The sequence below is a fragment of the Rhincodon typus genome, chromosome 6 (genome assembly GCF_021869965.1).
Source record: "Rhincodon typus isolate 14 chromosome 6, sRhiTyp1.1, whole genome shotgun sequence".
In the NCBI taxonomy this organism is placed as follows: domain Eukaryota; kingdom Metazoa; phylum Chordata; class Chondrichthyes; order Orectolobiformes; family Rhincodontidae; genus Rhincodon; species Rhincodon typus.
This window is the reverse complement of record NC_063337.1, coordinates 49,144,856-49,167,619: the sequence shown is the minus strand read 5'-3', so window position 1 is coordinate 49,167,619 and position 22,764 is coordinate 49,144,856. Positions and strand designations below refer to the sequence as shown.

General features: G+C 41.1%; 1 protein-coding gene across 4 annotated transcripts in view; it reads left to right on the top strand.

Moving 5' to 3' along the window:
- Positions 1-22,764, top strand: part of slc9a2 (solute carrier family 9 member 2) — an 83,543-nt gene that overhangs the window by 16,648 nt on the left and 44,131 nt on the right. For all 4 annotated transcript variants that reach the window (XM_048598059.1, XM_048598058.1, XM_048598056.1 and 1 more), the window contains 2 exons: positions 1,658-2,121; positions 11,004-11,254. In XM_048598059.1, coding sequence (XP_048454016.1) covers positions 1,774-2,121; positions 11,004-11,254 — 599 coding nt within the window. In that variant the 5' untranslated portion in view covers positions 1,658-1,773. The remainder of the gene's footprint in view (positions 1-1,657; positions 2,122-11,003; positions 11,255-22,764) is intronic.

Below are 22,764 nucleotides of genomic sequence, written 5' to 3'. Positions count from 1 at the left end.
GATGCTGGAAAATCTGAGACAACAAGGTGCAGAGCTGGATGAACACAACAGGCCAAGCAGCATCATAGGAGCAGTGTATAAGAGTCTAGGCCCAAAACGTCAGCCTTACTGCTCCTATGATGCTGCTTGGCCTGCTGTGTTCATCCAGCTCTGCACCTTGTTGTCTCTGATTTTGAGAACTGCCGCCTTTTTACAATGAGCATTGTGATATAATGTGTTCATGAAGCCATATTTTATCAGTGGTTTCAATTGGCTTCAGTCCATTTCCAAAACCAGGAAATCATTCTAAAAGTTCTCAAGAAACTAGAAAAGACTTTTGGAGACATTGCAAAACTATTTGAATGAGTTTACTTTTGGGGTGGTTGGCAGGTTTGTGATGGAGTTTATAAGATGCCTGACTGTAGAAGTGAAACCTGATCCTCCATAAGAAATCTTTTACTGCTACTGTGAGGTTTGCAATCATGACCTTGCAAAGATTACAGATTTTGTTTTCTCCATCTACCATCCTCCAATCTCCTGGCAAATTCATGTCCCCTCTTATTGCCTCAAGAGCTGAGATTAAGTTTCAAAATGGCACTTGCTCCCCACTCTAGGAAACACAACTTTCTCCCCCAAACCTACGTGCTCCATTTGTTGCTATCAATTTTGTTTTATTGTATCTGCTGTACAATATTTCATAATAAATTGTATATCTACTTCAATAAACAAAGGATATATGTATAATTTTGTAGTATTCTATTTCTTCAGATATTTGTAGGAGTACCAAAACTGGTTATGCATTTTGCAGCATAGTCATTGTTATAAAGAAACTGATTTACTTGAATCTTATTTTGTGAGACTTTCTTTATGACCAGATTTATTTTTGTTGATTTTAGGGAGATATTTGACCTCAGCGAAAAAAAACTCTGCTCTTTGAATATTCAAAGGGACCTTATTACATCTGCTTGTGAAAGCAGACATGTGATATGAGTAGGGTTTTGAGATTTTAAAGACACTTCCTTTGTTTTCCACAAGTAGCTGGCTGGGCCCAAACTTTGGAATAAACTTAATTTAAGCTCATTCATGAATTAGGAGCATAAAATGTCACTTGACATTATTACCATTGCTGCAATGTAAGGTTTTAGTACTCATAACCATCAAATTCATTAGATTTATTCTATCTTAGAAGACCTCCAAAGTAACACGGAATCTTCTGAATTTATTCTCTTAAATGATTTTCAGTTTGCCTCGGACCACTTTTTTACTACTTCAGCTACACAAATGTATCATAACATTGTGGGCTGAAGGGCCCATTCCTATGCTGTACAGTTCTATGTTCAATGTTTAACTTTATAAGTATGGTCTTGCAGAAGACATCTCTGTTCTTTTGTAGTGATTTGAGATCTTATCAATGCCTTTTGAGTTAGCGTTGCACTATGCTCTTATATGTTTGAAGTCAGTCCTGATGAAAAGTTAACACTCTGAAATGCTAACTTTTTGTTTCCCTATCCACAATTGCTGTCTGAACTGCCTCAGCACTTCCTATTGACATTTCAGATTTCAAAAATTAGTATTTTGCTTATGGTTAAAATATTGTTAGCCAGACTGTTAATTATCATGTTCATTCATTGTTTGCTTTACTTTTTCATAGCTAATGTTATATTCTGCCTTCTTTCAGGGTTCCATCTCTATCATAAACTCGCTACAATTGTACCAGAGAGCTGTCTATTGATTGTCATTGGGTTGTTACTTGGAGGAATCATTTTTGGAGCTAAAGAGAGATCTCCCCCTGTTATGAGCACAGATGTCTTTTTCCTATACTTACTGCCACCCATAGTGCTTGATGCTGGTTACTTCATGCCCAGTAGGCCTTTCTTTGATAATATCGGCACTATCTTGTGGTATGCAGTGGTTGGAACCCTATGGAATGTAATTGGTATTGGTATGTCACTATATGGAATTTGCCAGGTTCAGGCTTTTGATTTGAGTGACATCAGCCTGTTCCAGATCCTGTTGTTTGGAAGCCTGATCTCAGCCGTGGACCCTGTTGCAGTCCTAGCCGTCTTTGAAGAAATCCATGTAAATGAGCAACTTCATATACTGGTGTTCGGAGAGTCGCTGCTGAATGACGCTGTCACTGTGGTGAGTAGCCCAGTTACATGTATCCTTTTGAAATAAAATAAACTTGCATTTACAGAGTCATACAGCTATATAGGATGGAAACAGACCCTTTGGTCCAACTCGTCCATGCCGACCAGATATCCTACATTAATCTAGTTCCATTTGCTAGCATTTCACCCATATCCCTCTTAAAACCCTTCCTATTCATATACCCATCCAGGTGCCTTTTAAATGTTGTAATTGTACCAGCCTCCTCCACTTCCTTTGGCAGCTCATTCCATACACGCACCACCCTCCGCCCCTTAGGTCCCTTTTAAATCTTTTACCTCTCACCTTAAACCTATACCCTTTAGTTTTGGGCTCCCCTACGCTGGGGAAAAGACCTTGGCTATTCGCCCTATCCATGTCCCTCATGATTTTATAAACCCCTATAAGGTCACTCTTCAGCCTCTGACGCTCCAGGGAAAATAGCTTTAGCCTCTTCTCCGTAGCTCAAACCCTTCAGTCTGGGCAACGTTCTTGTAAATTTTTTTCTGAACCCTTTCAAGTTTCGCAACATCCTCCCTACAGCAGGGAGACCAGAATTGAATGCAGTATTCCAAAAGTGGCCTAACCAATGTCATGTACAGCTGCAGCATTTATTTGCACCTTTTTATGGTGTCTGGAGGTCCCAAAATGCTTTGCAGTCAATGTGGTATTTCTGAAGTGTGGTCACTGTTATAATCTAGAGATTGTGGCAGCCAATTTACACACAGCAGGCTCCCATGATCTTTGTGCTCCCCTCCACACGAGTAGTGTAATGATGACCAGATGATCTGTTTTACAATGTTTTTAAGGCTAATATATACTGTGGAGGGCAGGGATGACTCAACTGTCCTATTTCATAAATCCTGTGGTAAGTGTTGCTGACCTAAGGGGGGCACAGGCCTTCATTTAATCGTCTATCAAAAGATGGTACCTTCAACAGTGAAGCACAAGTTCTGTTCCACACTGGGGCATCCGCATTTTGATTTTCTGTGCAGAGGTCCAACAATGAACCCACAGCCTCCTGACCCGGGTGAGATTGTTAGTAACTGAGCCATGGTTGACATTGATACCAAATTATGTCAATCATAAAGAAGCCAATCTCAACTGTTTTTTTTTGCATTTGTAACTTCAGGACAATTGGAGATGTGCAATAAATGTTGGCCTAGATAGTGAGGCCCACAGTGAGCAAGAATTTTTAAAATTTTATTTATCAGCTTAACTGCAACACATGTTTCTCTCTTGATCTGGAATTGTCTACCAACAGTACCTTCCCCACTGCTTGATGGAGACCTGCAATTTTGGCTTCTGTTGCAGCTTGACCATTAACAAAAACAATGGGTGGAATCTTGCCAGACTTTGAACAGCGTGGGCTATGATAAGAGCTAGATGGGGCAAGATGTTTAACAAGGTCATCGATTTTCATCTTGTTCATTTTTCTCAAGCAAAGTGGTGGGTTTCAGGTTCCAATTTGATGCTCATTATTGCTTGTTAATGGTACAACTCACCATGGGTTGAGATCTTGTCAAACTCGCCATTGGGAAAATTTGACATGGAAACCAAAGTGTGCTGTTGGCAGGTTCAACTCACTGCTTCCTCTAAAAAAACCCCTACCTTACTCAATTCACTGGGCCTTTACATTACTGTCCTCTAATACGAGATATTGGCCATACAAAATGTTCAGGATGCCTACTCTGTGGCCAACCTGAATCATTGACGGTCTTGGTTGCACCTTCCTGTCACACGCGCTGCCAGGGTGCACCCTGGGATGTATGTTCCTGGGTGCACAGCCAAACAGCAGGCAATGATGGGGATAGGGCCAAGGTGTTGGAGTGAGCTGATGCCATGCATATGCATTGCTACCAATGCACCCACATGGTTTATTTGACACTCATTGTACACCCCAACACCTTATTAATGGCCAAGGAGTGATATCACTAGATGCTGCAAAGCATCAATAGGGCCAACCACGTGAATGGTGAAACGTGAGGGCTTCTGGCAGGGTAGGGGTGGAGAGTCCAGCCATCTCTGCAGTCCCCTAAGTTGAGGGGCTTGCAAGTAGCTGCTCCTTTGGCTAGATTGCTCTTGGCACTGCCCTGTCCCCTTCTGAGGGGGAAGCACCAGGATATTGTTCAAAGCTCCTTGTCCCACTCTCACCCTGTCTTTGCTCCTGTGGACTAGTTTGTGGAGTGATGGAGTCCGTGTGTTGTCAACTCTCCAGCAGCTGCTGGGTCTGTCTTTGTGTGGCAACCACCACCCCGACCACAGAGACAGACAGATGGCCGCAGGATTGGCTGTGGTGCTGCAGAGTCTTGGTGAACCTGTGAAATTCACTACCGCTGAAGGCTGTGGAGACCAGTCCCTAAATATATTTAGTTATCTGTCAAGATGTATGGGGAGACAAAGGAGGTTTAGCGAAATAGAGGATCAGCTATGATCATCGTGGAGAGGGTTTGATGGGCCAAATGGCCTACTCCTTCTCCTATCTTCTGTGTTTCTCTGCTTCTATTCCCTGCATCAGCTGGAGCCCTCCAAAAATGCCCCTTGAAATCCAGAGAATTTGGAGTGTTCTAAATCACCTTGAGCTTAATAGTTACCCAGGAAATGTTAGAGGAGTAGAAACTTGCTCTCACTCCTAGATAATTGATTAAACTAAACCCTGACTCACTAATGAGGCCCCACTTGCCATCCTTTTGGGATTGTTTTCTTTTTTCCATTCCACCCACCCCGCTCCCCCAACCCCCCAGACTTGATGCCCCCTTGCCCTGACCTAACAATCACCACTTGCTCCACTCCCCACCCCCAACCCCAAGCCCTCATCACTTAACTAAATGTCCTCAGTCTTACCTTTCTCCAACACTGTTACATTTCCTCAGTCACCAATAAAGTGCCTTTCAGATTTTAAACAGTGATTCCCTTTAATGCAGTAGCAATTGCCACAACAATAGGCTGTGTCTTGACTTGCAATTCTACTGCTGCACTAAGTGGATTTTCCACTGGTTTCTTTAGACAAACCCATTCAGGATAGGCCAGCCTTGACTATTTTTATCGCCAAAATTCCAAAATGTAAGTTGGCTTCCTTAAAAAGAATGACCATTTGGTTGAATCTTTTCCAATGGTAATTGAAGTTTCTGCACCTATACTCTTTGGTACTGTGACTTGACTTGACCTGACTCCTCTCATTTCCTCTTTACCTTGGTTCTCATTGAAGTTCTCCACCACTCTATTCTCCTCTAAGAAAATGTTGAAATACATGAAGTTGGACATGGCAAGGTCTCCCTACTATAGGAAAGATATATTGTCAAGCTTGAGAGGCTGCTGAAAAGATTTACAAGGATGTTGCTAGGGTTGGAGGTTTTAAACTATAGGGAGAGGGTGTTTTCCGTGGAGCATCCGAGTTTGAGGGGTGATCTTATGGAGGTGGCATGTATAGGGTAAATAGCCAAGGTCTTTTTACCAGTGTAGGAGAGTCCAAAGCTAGAAGGCATAGGTTTAAGGTGAGAGGGGAAAGATATGAAATGGACCTAAGGGACAACCTTTTCATAGAGGGTGGTGCGTGTATGGAATGAGCTGCCAGAGGATGTGATGGAGGCTGGTACAAATACAACATTTTAAAAGGCATCTGGATGGGTACATGAATAAGGAGGGTTTAGAGGGATTCGGGCTAAATGCTGGCAAATGGGATTAGGTTAATTTAGGATATCTGATTGACATGGGTGAGTTGGACCGAAGGGTCTGTTTCGATGCTGTATAGCTCTATGACTAAGTAAGAAATTACGTTGAATGTGCAGATTAAGGAAGAGGACAAACTTGTTGCAGGTTGAATTCGTTGTGGAGAAATATGAATGCACGTATTTGGATACAAGAAAGTACTATTTTCTTGATGGTAATGAACTAGGAAATTCCAAGAATTGAAGGGATTTACTAATCTTGTTTGCAGTAATCGCAAAAAGAAGATAGAAAGTTGATACTTTTCTCTCCAAAACTACAGTACAGACCTGTGGAAATTATGCTTTAGTGTTCAAAACTTCAGTCAGACATATTGTGTAGCATTGTCCATTTTAGGCATCGCATTCCAGACAGGAATGGATGTAGTGGCGATTCATCAGAATCATTCTGGGGATTAAAAGATTAAAATGTGAGGACAGATTGCCTACACTTATTTTGTGTTCCTTAAATTCAGAAGTTTTGAGCGTAATTCTAATTGTTTAAAACTGAAGGAATTTTTGGAGTATAGATACAGAGAAACAACTTATGAATTCAATTTCTAGGAATCCTGTTTGGCAACATCTGCACTGACTGAACTGTTGATTAAATGTCAAACCTTTTCTCTTTTAATCCATTAAAATTGTTGGCTGTTTCCGGTCTTAAGGAAACTTGTATTTTTCAGTTTGAGCCAGTCAGACAATGTGAGCTTTGGAAGCAGCATGTGAAGAAAGCTGCTGTTGCTAGGTGACAGTACACAATGAACCACGTTCTCAGTATTACTCAAAGTAAGAGATAACACGGTATAGAGGCGGATGAACACAGCAGGCCAAGCAGCATCAGAGGAGTAGGAAGGCTGACGTTTCGGGCCGAGACCCTCCTCAGAAATGAGCTTCTGAAATTTCTGAAGAAGGGTCTAGGCCCGAAACGTCAGCTTTCCTGCTCCTCTGATGCTGCTTGGCCTGCTGCGTTCATCCAGCTCTACACCGTGTTATCTCAGATTCTCCAGCATCTGCAGTTCCTACTATCTCATTATTCAAAGTAACATGTTCTGTGTGCGCCAGCTTCAGTACCAATATTAATGTGATATTTAATAGTAATTTAATATTAAATTAATATTAATTTAATATTAATATTTTCACATGAATCCCCCTGCCTCGCATTTGTTAATTCAAAAATCATTATTTTAAAATCAAAGTTTGAGTAAATGTAAGTAGCCAGTGCTAGACTATTAATTATGGGTGTGAGATCTTCATAAAGTCATCATGAAGTAGTAGAGTCTAAAGCTCATTGTTATACATTTGCATTCCAACAAGCAAAGTGCAAAATGACAATGCTACTAAATTCCATAGGCTTGAATTCTTAACATTCTTCTGTGGTCCTTTTTGCATTTTATACAAGATCTTTATTTCACCATGGGCCAGGAATTGTCAGTTGCCTTCAGGCAAGATCAAAAATGATTGGGTACCCTATTGTGTAAACAGTACGGAGCCATTTAATACCCCACATCCCAATTTGTGATCTAATGCAGAATCATCATCTTCCTCCTCATCCTCTGATTCTTTCTCTGATTTTATTAAAATACTAGACTTCCTTTCTGAATCTGTAGGATGGGAGAAACTGGAAATATTGAATTGTCTATTTGGTATGAATTCTCACTGTTGTGTTCTTTTGTCCGCACTGTTGATTTTAATTCATTCACTAGAAGTGATATTTCGGTTAATTCTCTTGCCACTCTGTTGATTTGCTTTCAAGCCTTACGCAATCCCAATTCCTAACTTTCAAACCAATCTCCTCAGTAACCCCAGGCCACTGAGTGCTTCCAATTGCATACATGAAGGCTTTTCCTGCTATAGCCTATATAAGCATATAGGCACCAAATTAAGAAGCAAACTCTCAAGAGCATTGGGTGACGTTGTGGCTCAGCGGTTAACACTGTCCCTCACCGCACCAGGGACATGAGTTCAATTCCAGATTTGGGGCCACTGTCTGTGTGGAGTTTGCACATTTTCCCTGTATCTGTTTGGGCTTCCTCCAGTGCTCCAGTTTCTTCCCACAGTCCAAAAGTGTGCAGGTTATGTGGATTGGCTATGCTAAATTGCCTATAGTGTCCGGGGTGTTCAGGATTAGGTGGATTAGCCATGGGAAATGTAAGATAACAGGGATGGGTGGGTCTGCGTGGGATGTTCTTTGGAGGGTCGGTGTGGACTCGATGGGCCGAATGTAAGGATTCTATGATTCTATAGCAGTCACCATGGGACAATTACTTGAACTATGTGCAAATTGGCAGAAGGTAAATAAGATTAGAGAAACTAAAATGTGACTGTAGAAGTGGTGTCTAATTTGTCGAGAAACCAGTCTCTCAGAAAGTGGGGGGGTATACCATTGCATGGCTACAATAAACCATCTTGGGCTGCTGCTTGTGTAAGCTGCAGAACTAGGGAAATAGAGCAGATTTTGAACTAGACAGTAGGACAAGATTTCAACAATTTGGGCAGATGTGGTAAATCAGCGAGCAGAGGCAAGGCAAGAGAGAAAAGTATCAATGTGGAATAAAGATAAACTGTGCTAGGAAGGGATAGTGAGTACACATCTTTGAGTGAATCAACAGATAAATTTAGAGGTTATAAACATAATAAAAAGGAAAAACACTATCTGAATGCAAATAGTATTTGAAACAAAACGGATGAACTAATGGTGCAAATAGAAATGTGTGGTCTGATAGCCATTGCACAAACTTGGCTGCATAATAACATAAAATTAGTACCTGAATATTCAAAACTACAAGATATTTAGGAAGGACGAGGAGTTAAGAAAAGGTGAAAAGGTGGCTTTGTTAATTAATGATGGTATTAGCAAAATAGAGAGGGATGAACTAAGTTTGGGTAGGGATAAGTGATAAAGGTAAGAATTCACTGAGAGTGGTGTATAGGGCCCCTAACAGTAACCACATCAAAGGATGGAATATAAAGGAATAAACAATGGGAATTTCCCAGAATATTATGCTGATGATCAATGGGGTGGTGGTTAATCTTACATTCTAGGCTGGAAAAATCAGATAGACAAAGGTAGCATACTGGGGAAAGGAGAGAGAACTGTTCACTTTGTATTGCTTCTAGTGTCAATTCCCTGGGCACAGGCTGCTAGCTGCTGCACATCATTCTTCACAAATAGCACTGATGTAAATAGACAAGTAGTGACCCTCCTGAGTGAACCAATGCAAATCTGCACAAGAATGAATTTTGTCCTTCAGTCATCAGTCAGCATTAGGCTGTGGAAAGACTATTGTGTTATGAGGTGCTGATGTCAAGGGGAAACTTGTTGGGAAAGTTATTTGAGGATGGAGGCCATAGGGAGTAAATAGAAAGTGAAGATGCTCAGCAAACGTCTACAAAAATGTAACCAACTGAAAAGTGACTGAAAAATATAAATTTGATAATACAAGGGAGAATGTGGCTGGATATACAAAGCACAAGTGCAGTGCAACTAGATTGGCAGGGGATTCTTAGGCCTTCCAGACACATACACAGTAAAAGGGTTTCCTCAGGAATAGATAAGGGACCAAAGTGAAGATCCATTGATGGAGGCAGAAGGCAAGTCTGAGTTACTAGGTGAGAAGTTGGTATTGATGTTTACTAAAAATTTAGCCAAAGCCATGGGAAATAAAGGAGTTACCAGGTTAAAAGATGAGATAAATATAGATGAAACAATGGTACTAAAAAGTCTGGCAATACTTAAAAGTGAATCATTACTCCATTTGAATGGGATGCATTGTGGATTGTTTTTAAAGAACTAAAAATAGAAATTATTTTGGTGCTTTGTCACAATCTTCTAATCATTTTTTAAAAAAATGTATATATTTAAGCAAAGGAGGAAGAACTGCAAGTTCTTCAAATGAAAGCAAACGGATCAACATGGGCAAAAATAATTGGCTAACTGTTACGAAATAGAGATCTAATGAATAGTTGTTGTATGGACTTGAATGTACACAGAAGCATTCTCAAGGTTTGGTGCTAAGTTCACTATTATTATGATTGCACAACAGTAATTTGTAGGTTCAGGGTTGAATTTAAATTTTCAGATAACTGAAAATGTGAGCAGCAATGAAGAGAGCAATTGACTTCAAGAAGACACTGGCAGAAGGAATGACGAACAGATGATAGATAAAATGCTGTGTGGGTAAATGTGAGGTGATGCATTTTGGTGGGAAGAGTTGGTGATTATACGTGCTAAATAGGGCAATTTTAACAGGGGAGAGGAGAGACCTGGGACTCTCTGTGTGCACATTTTTGAAAGCTGACTACAGATAATGAACTGTTTGGGATTCTGGACTTTATAAAAATCTGGACTTTACATTAAAACAAGCCAGGGTTGTTATGCTGAACCAATTTAGAAAACCCTATTTCAGCTGCGTTGGGGGATCATGTACATTTGGGCCACCATGCTTTGGGGATGATTTAAAGACTTCAGACAGAGTAAAGAAGAGATTTATTAGAGATGAGGATTTGCAATTATATGGGTACAGTGGAGAAATTGGGATTTTTCTTGAAGCAGGGAAGACTACAGAGGAGGTTTTGGACTTTTAAAATTGGGGAGGGTTGAAAGTGAGTAAATGGTGAAACTGTTTCCAATGACTGAAGCATCGATAATCAGGGAACGCAGTTAAGGTGAATGAACCAGAAGGGGGAGTAACTCTAATGACTGGCTGTGTTTGGAATGCGCTACCTACCGTTAGTTTGGATATAGATTCAATAGTAGTTTTCGAAAGGGAGCTGGATAAATATTTGAAGGAGAAAACAATGAAAGGGTGCATGGAATGAGTAGGGGAGTAGGATTAACTGGGTTGCTGTTTGAAAGAGCTAGCTCAGACCCATAAAGCATTGTTCTGTGATTCTATGAAACATGATTGTGGAGGATGGGATGAAGGAGATTTGAATGGCGCTGTACAGGTAAGTTTTTAATGTACTTTGGAAAGGATCATATTGGAGATCAAACAGTAAATTACTTTAAAACTGATTTATATGGGCATGAGACAGTATTTCAATGCTTCTGTTGTAGGATTTCACCATGGTTTGAGTTTTTGAACGTGCATGCTAATTTCCTGTTCTTAAAACAGTCCAGCCGTTCCACTTAGCTGTTTGATTTAATAATCTCTTTTTCTTTGGTCCCTTTAGTGTCTGTACCACTTATTCAAGTCCCTCTGCCAGATGCACACTATTCTAACATTGGATATCTTTGCTGGAATTGCCCAGTTTTTCGTGGTGGGCATCGGTGGCATAATAGTGGGGATTATTTATGGATTCGTTGCAGCTTTCACCACCCGCTTTACTCAGAATGTTCGTATAATTGAGCCGTTGTTCGTCTTCCTGTACAGTTACCTCTGCTACCTGACGGCAGAAATGTTCCGATTGTCTGGAATCATGGCGTGAGTATGCCACAGTTTCTGTACTGAGTGAATGGAAGATCAGTTCATTTTCAAGTAACGTCCTTTTGATGCGCTTTGGCCAGCAGATCAATGGATCAATGTCGTTTTGATAGCTAGAGTGAGAAAGCACTGGTTCAAAGTCTTTTGCTTTGTTCATATACATTAAAAAGCTGCGCACTTAAGTTGATAAAACAATGAAAATGCTGTTCTGAAGCATTTTCTTTCTATTGCTTTTCCTCCTGGTCTTTTTTGCAGCAAGATTACTATATTGTATGTGTCACCAATAGTAGAACAAGTAATATTTGAGGTGCTTAGGAGCCCAAAATAACACAAGTGTATGTACCTCTGAAGGTTGTAGGGTCAGAACATTAGGGCAAGACCTTTTGAGGGTTTTGAAAACAAAGATGGGAATTTTAAAATTCATTACACAGAGGAAGGGTCACCGGACCCGAAACGTTAACTCTTTTCTCCTCCACAGATGCTGCCAGACCTGCTGAGCTTTTCCAGCAACTTTGTTTTTGTTCCTGATTTACAGCATCCGCAGTTCTTTTGGTTTTTAAAATCCATTAGTTGCTGGAAAGGGATTCGATACAAGTCGGTGAGTACATGTATGGACAGGACTTGATGTAAGTGAAGTCATCAGCAGAGTTTTGGACAACTACAAGTTGGGAAAACATGGAAGCTGACCAGGATGGTATCGGAATAGCCAGGTCTTGAGGAAACAAGCCTGGCTGAAAGTTTCTGAAGCAGATCAGCTAAGGCAGGTGCAAAATTGTGGAGGTAGAAATAGATAGCCCTACTGATGTCTCAATAGTGATTGAAACCTGCTTTTTAGTATCAAATATGAAAAAAAGGCTGTGAAAAGTCCGGATATTCTCAGACAGTTGTAAAGGAGAGGACTGGAGTTAATAGCTCAGGAAAAAGAATTGAATATAATTGTGGATCTCTTACATGTGAACCAAGTTTGAGGTGAGACGGCAGTGTTCAAATGCATCCTAACTCCCCAACTCCCTATATAAGTTCGTGTAATTGTACATAGAAGTAATCATGCTGCAGTACTGTAAAGTGTTTTACTCTCCAGGTTATTTGATTTGAATTCCATCCTGCCTCCCTGTGAAAAGTATCTGTACATTGAAATGACCTGTTGGATTGCTGCTTTATAATTGAGGTGCTGTGTGTATTTTGGAGAAGCTTTAAATTTTAAATTAAATAACTTCAAAACAGTTTTAACATCACTTGTACTGGCATTAGCCGGTTGAATACTGTTGTGGAACAATGTGAATTTTGGACTGTGATTTCTTAGACAATAGGTTTCTACATACCGCTCAGAAGCTGCTTGGAGTTTTTCTTTTCATGTGGGAAGAGAAACTGGTTGGTACTGGATCCTGCTGCATCAGTGCCATTAGCAGCCAGTCGAAAGTAATATCGGTTTCATGAAACCAAATTTGATGAACCTAGTTTCGTTTGTTCACATAAACATGATCATTGACCTACACAGTGGAAGGCGTTATGTATTAATCTACTGCAAACAGTTCTTGAATACATTTAGTGAAACCAATATGCCTTCAAAAAGCAGGTGTTTAAAAACTTAATAGGGCATCATTTTGATTGGGATATATGAATTGTGGAGTCAGGTGGGAACTTCAAGCTTTGAAATGGTAGGAAAAAGGATTGCGTTTGGACTGCAGTGGGGACAGATTTGTCTGCACAATACAATTTGGTATTACGAGCCTTGTGTCTATCCCCGGGGTAAGTGAAACACTTGCTTCTCCACCATCCCTTACTTTAGAGATATCACAGAAAACCATCTGTGGTGAACCACACTGCCACAACTATGGAATTGAAGGAGTCTGACAGCGCTGTTTGATGGGAACAGATTTCTGTGGAAAGACCACTTCTGTTGGGTGGGTGTAGGAACAAAAATGTAACTTGGGGAAGAATTTGTGCCCAGCTTTACTACAAAACAGAATTTCCATTTTCATTTTGGAGTGCGAGTGTCAACGGTGGAGCTGACCTTTTTATTACTGTTACTGCCTAATTTTTAAGCTGCCTACCTTGAAGAGGCCTTTTGTTAGATTGTTTTTATTGCTTTTGGAAGAAGTATAAACATGTAATTATTAAATAGTACAGTTTAAAGGTGCAGTCTTAAATATCACTAGCATGTTACATTATATGTGCTTCTGAATTTGCCCACACCTTTTTGCATTTTGTAACATGAACATACAGACTAGGAGCAGGAATAGACTACATGGTCCTTGAGTTTGCTTTGGTGTTCAATAAGGTCACAGTTGATCTGATTGTTCCCCATTCTCCACCTACCCTTGATAGCTTTTCAGCCCTTGCTTATCAGAAATCTATCTATCTCTGCCTTAAAAATAATCAAAGACTCTGCTTCTACTGCTTTTCTATTGAGTGAGCTCCCAAGACAGAAAAAAAAGTCCTCCTCAACTCTCTTAAATGAGTGTCTCCTTATTTTTACACCGCGACCCATAGTTCTAGGTTCTCTGAAAAGAGAAAATGTTCTTTCCACCACCACTCTGTCAGGACCCCACCTCGGGATCTGTGTTTGCAGTTGCATCCTAATTATCTTAAACACTGGTGGATACAAGTCAAGCTTAATCAACCCTTCATCATTAGACAATCCACGTTTCCAGGTATTAGTCCTGTAAGCCTTCTCTGAACAGCATCCAATGCATTTGCATCCTGTATTAAATAATGAGTGCAATTCTATGCACAGTAATCCTGAAGCGCTCTGTATATCATAATCAATTCTACTTGTTTTCCTAATTATCTGCTGTACCTGCATGCTAAGTTTTTGTGATTCATGCCCTAGGACAATCCGATCCCTCTGCACCTCAACACGCTTGTCATTTTCTTTATTCCTCCTGCCAAAATGGACAATTCACATTTGCCCACATTATACTCCCATTTTCGAGATCGTTGCCCATTCATTTAACTTAGCCTCCTCTACATCGGTGAGACCAAACACAGACTCTCTGACACCATTTTGTAGAGCATCTGCGCTCTGTTCATGACATACGACAACACCTTCTGGTCACGAACCATTTTAACTCCCCCCTCCCATTCCCTGGGTGACATGCCCATCCTGGGCCTCCTCCAGTGTCACAATGACATCACCCTCCAACTGGAGGGGCAGCACCTCATTTTCCGCCTCGGGAGCCTACGGTCCGATGGCCTAAACAATAATTTCACCAGTTTTAAAATCTCCCCACCCCCGGCCTCATCCCGTGACCAACCCTCCCTCTCATTCCCACCTCCTTGACCTGACACAACCTGTCCATCTTCTCTCCCACCTATCCACCCTTCCCACCTCACTGACCAATCCCCATCACTGCCTACCTGCACTCAGCTACCACCGTCCCACCAACCTTCCCCAGCCCCACCCCTCCTCTATTTCTGAGCTCCCTTCCCCTTCCCCATTTCGGAAGAAGGGTCCCGATCTGAAACGTCAGCTTTCCTGCTCTTCTGATGCTGGCTGGCCTGCTGTGTTCCTCCAGCTCCATGCTGCATTATCTCTGACTCTAGCATCGGCAGTTCTTGCTAGCCCATATCCCTTTGTTGCTTCCTTATTTCCTGTTCATGACCATTATCCTACGTATGTTAGCATAAGCAGGAAATTTGGCAGCCATTTGTATAAATTGTAAAAATTTTGGGTTGCAACAATGATTCCTGTGATCCACCACTTGTTAGCATTATTTTATTATTCACGTGTGGGATATTGGAGTCACTGGCTGGGATTATCCCTAGTTGTCCCTGAGAAGGTGGTGGTGATCTGCCTTCTTGACCAGTTCCCAGTTCCCTTCACAACGATGAAATGACCTGTTTATGGCTAGTTTCCCGGAAACAGGCATTCTTCTACACATTTCAGTATGTTACACTCTACACCATGAGCTTCTGTTCTCTGCAATAACCTTTGATGTCGCACTGTCATGGACAAACAAGCCAATGGGATAAATTTAAATTATTATTGCTTTTCCCATCATAAGCCTGAGACAGTGAGGTATTGTTCAAATTATTCCTTTCTCTTTTTGCTCCCATCCTTACTGAGGTAGCCCTAAGGATGTTCCCAAAACCTTGATGTTTCGGATTCCAATTTTTGAAGTAAGCCCAAAGCAGAAACCTTTTAAGATTAAAAACAAAAGCAGGGTTTATTTGCAAAACATTCAAAATGTGGGGAATTGCTTTGCTACTTGATTTATACACAAGCATTCTAAGTAATGGTTTATGAATTTCTTTAAAACTAAAAGATGTTGGTTTAGTTTACATGACTTCAGTGAACCACAGTTCAATTGGGAATTTGTCAGTTGGCTGGTATATTACCAGATCTGATATATTACCAGATCTTTTCCTGGGAACTGGAAGGCACATGGATGGCATTCACAGGTATAGCAACTTCCAGAAAATTTGTCAGTTTGGCAGGATAAGTCCAGAATTGTTTCTGAAAAGGAGCCTTTTCAGAGAGAGACAGAGAGAGAAAAATAGAGCGTATCTTCTCATGATAAGACAGCAACTGACATGGAATCCCAGAACAGTAAATTTGAAGCAATTCAACAAGCTCTGCTTTCAGTCATGTGACAAAGATAGGCATTTTAGGAGCTGAGGGCACGGCTTGCTAATTGGAAGCTAACAGGACAGTTTTTATCTCTGCCATTGGTGTTGCCTTGAGGTGATAAGGTAACTGTAAAAGCATTAGTGCTCACTTAGCATATTGGGCCTTGACAGTATTCCTTGTCAAGAGCTGGGTGGGAGCAGACGGCTTGTCTCCAAGTCTGTTATGCCTGCTTGAGTTGAAATGTTTAATACATTGAAAGGGTGTTCAGAAGTTTTCAACAAAAAAAAAATCATGTTATGGGGGATGGGTCTGGGTGGGTTGCTCTGAGGGTCGGTGTGGACTTGTTTGGCCGAAGGGCCTGTTTCCATACTGTAGGGATTCTCATTTTGAGTCTGGCAAGGTTATCCATTTTAAAGGAATCTGAATTTAAACCTGAAAATATAGAAGAGAATACCATGCTCTTTGGGAATTTCTTCATGCTCTCTGGCCATGACAGGCACCTTTTTATAAAATGCGTTTGGAAATTGAAGTACAGTACATCCATTAGTTCCCCTTTATCTGCACCACATTACTTTCTCAAAGAACTCTCAATAGATTAGTTGAACACAATTTCCCTCTTACAAAATCATGTTGACCCTGCCTGATTTATCTCAAATGCCATCTCTAACTGTCTTGCTATAGTGTTTTTAATTGTAGTTTCTAACATTTTTCCTATGGCACACATTCTAACTAGCCTGTAGTTTCCTGTTGTTTCTGACCCTTTGGGATCGGTTAGCTCAGTTGGCTGAATGGTTGGTTTGTGATGCAGAACGATGCCAAAAGTGTGGGTTCAATTCCTGCAGAGGCTGAAGTTAACACGAAGAACTCTCCTCCTCAACCTTTCCCTTCACCTGAGGTGCAGTGACCCTCTGGTTTAAACCAGTACCAGTTGTCCGTCTCTGATGGGAGAGCAGCCCTATGGTTTGGTAAGACTGTGATGACTTCATTAGGTAAAGGAAATATTGTTATTTATTGCAAGTGGAACCTTCCCTGAATCAAAGGAATTTTGGAAATTTAAAACCAACACATTAATTATCTCACTAACCATTTCTTTGAAGCGCTTAGGAGAGTGTCCATCATGATCTGGGGACTTGTCAGCATCTAGGACAACAGTTAGCTCAATGCCATTTCTCTGGTGATTTTATTTTTGTAGTTTTCTCATGTTCCTTCCTCCCTTCAACTTCTGGACTTGCAGCTGTTTCTGAGATGTTACTTATATCATCTATAATTATGAATGATGAAAAACACTTGTGCAATTCTCTTTCATTTTTTTTCCTATTATTAATTCCCCATGTACTCTCTATATGATCAGTGCTCATTTTGTTAGCTGTTTCTATTGGTATTTTAAAAAGAAAATGTCTGCTATCTGTTTTTATGTTTCCAGTTGGCAGTCAGTCTTGCTTTTGGCTAAACCATGCTTACTGTTAATTCCTTGCTAAACAGCGATTGATTCTAAATACTGTCGCATCATTTTTGTTGTCTATTTTAAAACAGTATAAGCAAATCATCAAAAATCAATGGAACTGTCTGCATTGTGAGCTCTTTTTCAGAAAAAAAATCTGAAAATAGTATGCTGTTATGAGTTAAACAGTACAGAACATTTTTTTTTTCATTTGTGAGTGTGTCTTACTTAAACAGTCTTCTTGCACTTTGTGCAGTTTACATTCTTGATCTTGTGGCTGAAATGGAACCATACATTTCTTGTATTACAAAGTTGCCACAGTTAATTTTAAGGAAGGCTTAATTTTTCATTCTACCTTATTTTCCTTTCAACAATTCTTTTAACTCTCTGTAAAGCCTAGCATTTACATTTTTTTTTCTCTCCTTTTGCCCATACCCCCTTTTGTTATTTTTCCTCTTTTTTTTTTGTCCCAGAACCTATACTGTGTTTTGGAAAACCGTCAGGGCTGAAACCTGTCTGCTTGTTCCACGGCCACAAAATTATACTAGCCGTTTTCAAAGCAGTCTCCTGCTGTTACTAGCCAATACGTGATATATACCAATATCAATTAAAACCGAGTAAGCAGTCACTTTAAAGCAGAATACAGAGGATGCTGGAAATCTACAATTAAAAACACAAAATACTGGAAACTCCCCAGTTTGGTAGCATCTGTAGGGAGGGAAGCAGTTAATATTTCAGATTGTGACTTCTTTACTAGTTCTGTCTCTGCAGATGCTGCCAGAACTGATGTTTTCGCCCCCCCATCATCTTGTTTTTTGTAAATAGTAATTTATCTCAATTACTATTTGTGGGACCTTTTGCCGTGACACGTTTGTTTACAAGTTTGCCTACAACAAATAGTGTGTGAACTTGAAGTTCTACAGATGCTGTTGTCAAGGTCAGGTCTAGGGTACACTCTCATGGTGACCAAAAGAAGTGCTGTGTAGACATGCTGAAGGCTAGGCCTTTTGACGTCAACCCAGAATCTTGGGAGGGGTTCACCCAGGGTTGCTGCACTGAACCCAATCAGATTTTTAAAAAAAAAATTAGCCTTCCCTGAAAGCATATCTGAGGCAGAAAGAAAATTCAAGGAGAGAAACCCTGATTTAAATGCAACTGGCTGTGGCATGCTGTCCCATTTGCAGCACAATCTTCTGGGTTCAGATCAACCTTACCCATCAAAACTTTGCCAAATACTTGAGATAAAATCAGAATATCTTTGTTTTGATGATGAAATTGGCTCACTACACCTTTTGAAGGACAAACAACAAAACATAGCAACAAGTTTTAAATTCTGCCTCATTGGAACTTTTCCTGACTCTGAAATCTGATGTTTGGATGGAGATTTGCTTTTTTTTCCAGTTTTGTCATTAGCCATTTGATCAGCCTCCTCCTTTCCAATGCAGCTGTGTGTGACGCCTTTCCCTGCGTCTGCACACTTTGCAAAGTCCACTTTCTTGAATTTCTCATATCCGCTCTCAATCGGTCTGCAGAGAGCTGTTCTTGAAAATGAATTGCTGAGAAAAGCAGTATGCTGAGAAAGTTCAGTGTTGTGGCTAAAGGCTCCAGGAAATAATCTATGTACTTAAACCATGCAGTATTTACGGGTGATGGAAACATTTACTCTAATTTTAAGATGCAAGTTTTATTGAGAGTGCCTGTTTAAATGCAGAGTGCGAATGATATCCACGAATATGTCGCTTTGCGATTTCAGGAGAATGTGCTTGTGAAAGTATCTGACAAATTTGGTCTGATTCTGTTGCATATATAAAATGGATAAAGAATGCAACTTTGGATTTTTTTGCATGGTGACCTCTGATAATGCACTCCATTGATAGAATCATAGAATAGAAGCATGGGGTGACAAGGTGGCTCAGTGGTCAGCACTGCTGCCTCGCAGTATCAAGGAGCCAAGTTTGATTCCAACCAACTGTTTGTGTGGTGCTTGCAAATTCTCCCTCTGTCTGTGTGGGTTTCTTCCAGGGGCTCCAGCTTCCTCCAGCAAGCACACGGAATTATACAATTATTACAGACAGATGAAGACCCCTTGGCCGATTTGTGGCTATATTGAATCTCCTAATGAGCAATCAGAGATGTGCAGGTTCGGTGGATTGACCGTGCTAAATTGCCCAATAGTATCAGGATGCGTAAGCTAGGTGGATTGGCCATGAGAAATGCAAGATTACAGGGATAGGATTCTTCAGAGATTCATTGTGGTCTTGATGGGGTGAATGGCCTGCTTCCACACTGCAGGGGTTCAGTGGTTCAATGGTTGCTCTTGTTCCAGACTTGTACAAAATATTTGATCCAATGAAGCAGTTCAATGCTGTTTGCTGTCTCAAATTACCAGTGGAATGGCTTTGGAAGATGCAATCAAAGGAGCCAGAAGGTTTACAGTACTTACAGAAGCTAAGTACAGCAATTATTTTTTCCACAACTATTTGCATCCATCACGTTTAATATTCCAACATATCTAACATTCTGAACTTTTTTCTCAGTCCATAGGACATGGGTTTTTAGAACCAGCAAGTATACGGAATTGTACAATTATTACAGACAGATGAAGACCCCTTGGCCCATTGTGGCTATATTGGATCTCCTAATGAGCAATCAACGAGGGTCATTCTCCTGCCATCTTTGTGTAATTTCAAAGCCCTATTAAAAGCTCCGATTTGAACCTGCCCCTATCACATGCTTGGGTAATTCCAGATCTTGACCATTTGCTGCTTGTGAAACCTTTTCCTCCTGTCACCATTGCTGTTTTTGCTTTACCTTAACCTGTGTTATAGAGTCATATAGCATGGAGACAGACCCTCGGTCTAACTCATCTGTGCTGACCAGACATCCCAATCTGACCATCTGTGTCATTAATGTCCTTCAGGATGGTAGTTTCCTTCTCTAACCTGGTCTGGCCTACATGTCACTCTAGACCCACAGCAATGTGGTTGACTTTGAGCTGCCCTCTGGACAATAAGGGATGGGCAATAAAGGCTGCCTAGCCAGTGACACCCCCTCATCCAGTTAATGAATAAAAAAATTTTTTAAAAAACCTAGTTTTGTTTGCCAACATTTGGCCCTTATCCCTCTTAAACCCTTTTCTTTCATGTACCCATCCAGATGTTTTTTAAATGTTGTAATTGTACCCACTTCCACCACTTCCTCTGGCAGCTCATTCCATGCGTACACCATCTTTTGTCTGAGAAAATTACCCCTTGGTTTCTTTTTAAATCTTTCCCCCCCCACTTTAAACTTTTGCACTTTAGTTTTGGCCCCCCCCCGCGACCCCCCCCCCCCCCCCCCAACCCTGGGAAAACAACTGTGATCTTATCCATACTGCTCATGATTTTGTAAACCTCTATAAGGTCACCCCTCAGTCTCTGATGATGCAGGGTAAAAAAGTGTCAACCTAATTAGCCTCACCCTATAACTCAAACCCTCTACATCCTTGTAAATCTTTTCTGCACCCTCTCCAGTTTACCAACTTCCTCCTTCTAGAAGAGTGATCAGAATTATATGGAGTATTCTAAAAGTAGCCTCTCCAATGTCCTGTAGCGCTGCTACATGATGTCCCAACTCCTATACTCATTGCACTGATGAATAAAGGCAAGCGTACCAAACACCATCTTCACCACCCTGTCTACCTGTGACTCCACTTTCAATGAACCATGCACCTGCACCCCAAGGTCTCTTTGTTCAGTGACACTCCCAAGGGCTTTACCATTAAGTGTCTAAGTCCTGCCCCAGTTTGCCTTATCAAAATGCAGCACCTCACATTTATCTAAATTAAACTCCATCCGCCTCTCCTCAGCCCATTGGCCCATCTGATCAAGTTCCCGTTGTACCCTGTGATAATCTTCTTCATTGTCCACTACACTACCCATTTTGGTGTCATCTGCAAACTTATTAACCATACCTCCTATATTCATGTCTAAATCATTTATATAAATTATAAATGTGGCACAGTGGCTCAGTGGTTAGCACTGCTGCCTCACAGCGCCAGGGACCCAAATTCGATTCCAGCCTCAGGCGACTGTGCAAACTCCACGCAGACATTCTCCCAGTGTCTGCGTTGGTTACCTCTGGGTGCTCCGGTTTCCTCCCACAGTCCAAAGATGTGCAGGCTAGGTGGATTGGCTATGCTAAATTGCCTGTAGTGTTCAGGGGTGTGTGGGTTATAGGGGGATGGGTCTGGGTGGGATGCTCCACTGGTTGGTGTGGGCTTGTTGGGCTGAAGGGCCTGTTTCCACACTGTAGGGATTCTATGAAAAGCAGTGGACCCAGCACTGATTCTTGCCACGCCACTGGTCACACGTCTCTAGACCAAAAAGCAACCTTCTACCACCACCCTCTGTCTCCTACCGTGAAGCCAATTTTGTATCTAATTGGCTAGCTCCCCCCGGATCCCATGTAATCTAACCTTGCTAACCAGTCTATAGTGTGGAACCTTGTCGAACACTTAGCTGAAGTCAATGTAGACAAGGTATATCACTCTGCCTTTATTTGTCACCTCTTCAAAAAAACTCAATCAAGTTAGTGAGACACGATTTTGCATGCACAAATCCATGTTGCCTATTCCTACTCAATCCTTGCTTGTCCAAATGCATGTAAATCCTGTCCCTCAGAATCCCCTCCAACATACAAAGAATAAAGCACAATACACCTCAGGAACAGGGCCTTTGACCCATCATGCCTGTGCCGATTGCTATCCCTTATTTAGACCTGCTGCTTATTGCCTGTATGTGGTTTCTATCCCTCTATTTACCTCCAGTTTGTATCTATCAAGATAGACCTTAAATGTTGCCAACGTACCTGCTTCCACCACCTCCACTGGCAGTGTGTTCTACGAGCCCATCATCCTCTGAAAAATTTTCCCCACGCTTCTCCCCTAAACTTTTCCCCCCTCACCTTGAACCTGTGCCATCTTGTAGTTGACCTTTCCACCCTGGGGAGAAAAAGCAGCTGACTATCCACCCTATCTATGCCTCTCATAATTTTGTAGACCTCTATCAGGTCATCCCTCAGCCTCCATCTTTCCAATGAAAACAATCCGAGTTTATCCAACCTCTCCTCACGCCGAATCCTTCCATTGCCATTTTTTCTGTCCAGAACCCTCATGGTTTTGAATATCTCTTGAGCCATTTGGAACCTTTTCTTCAAGAATCACAGTCCCACTTCTCCTCTGTCCTGTGTAACTGAGATTGCTCATCCCCGGTACCGTACTCGTTAATCTTCCCTGCGCTCAAAAGTCTTGATATTTTTCTTGAAGTTTGACGCACACAACTGGATACAATACTCCACTTGAAGCTAAAAGTAGTGTTTAACATGAGCTTAGTATAACCTCCTTTTGCTTTGGTACCCTATGCCCTTTATTAATAAAGTTCAGGATAATGTTTACAAGTGATTTCCTTTTTAGGTTTCCCATCTTCTATAGACTGTAATGTAACACATACGAATGCT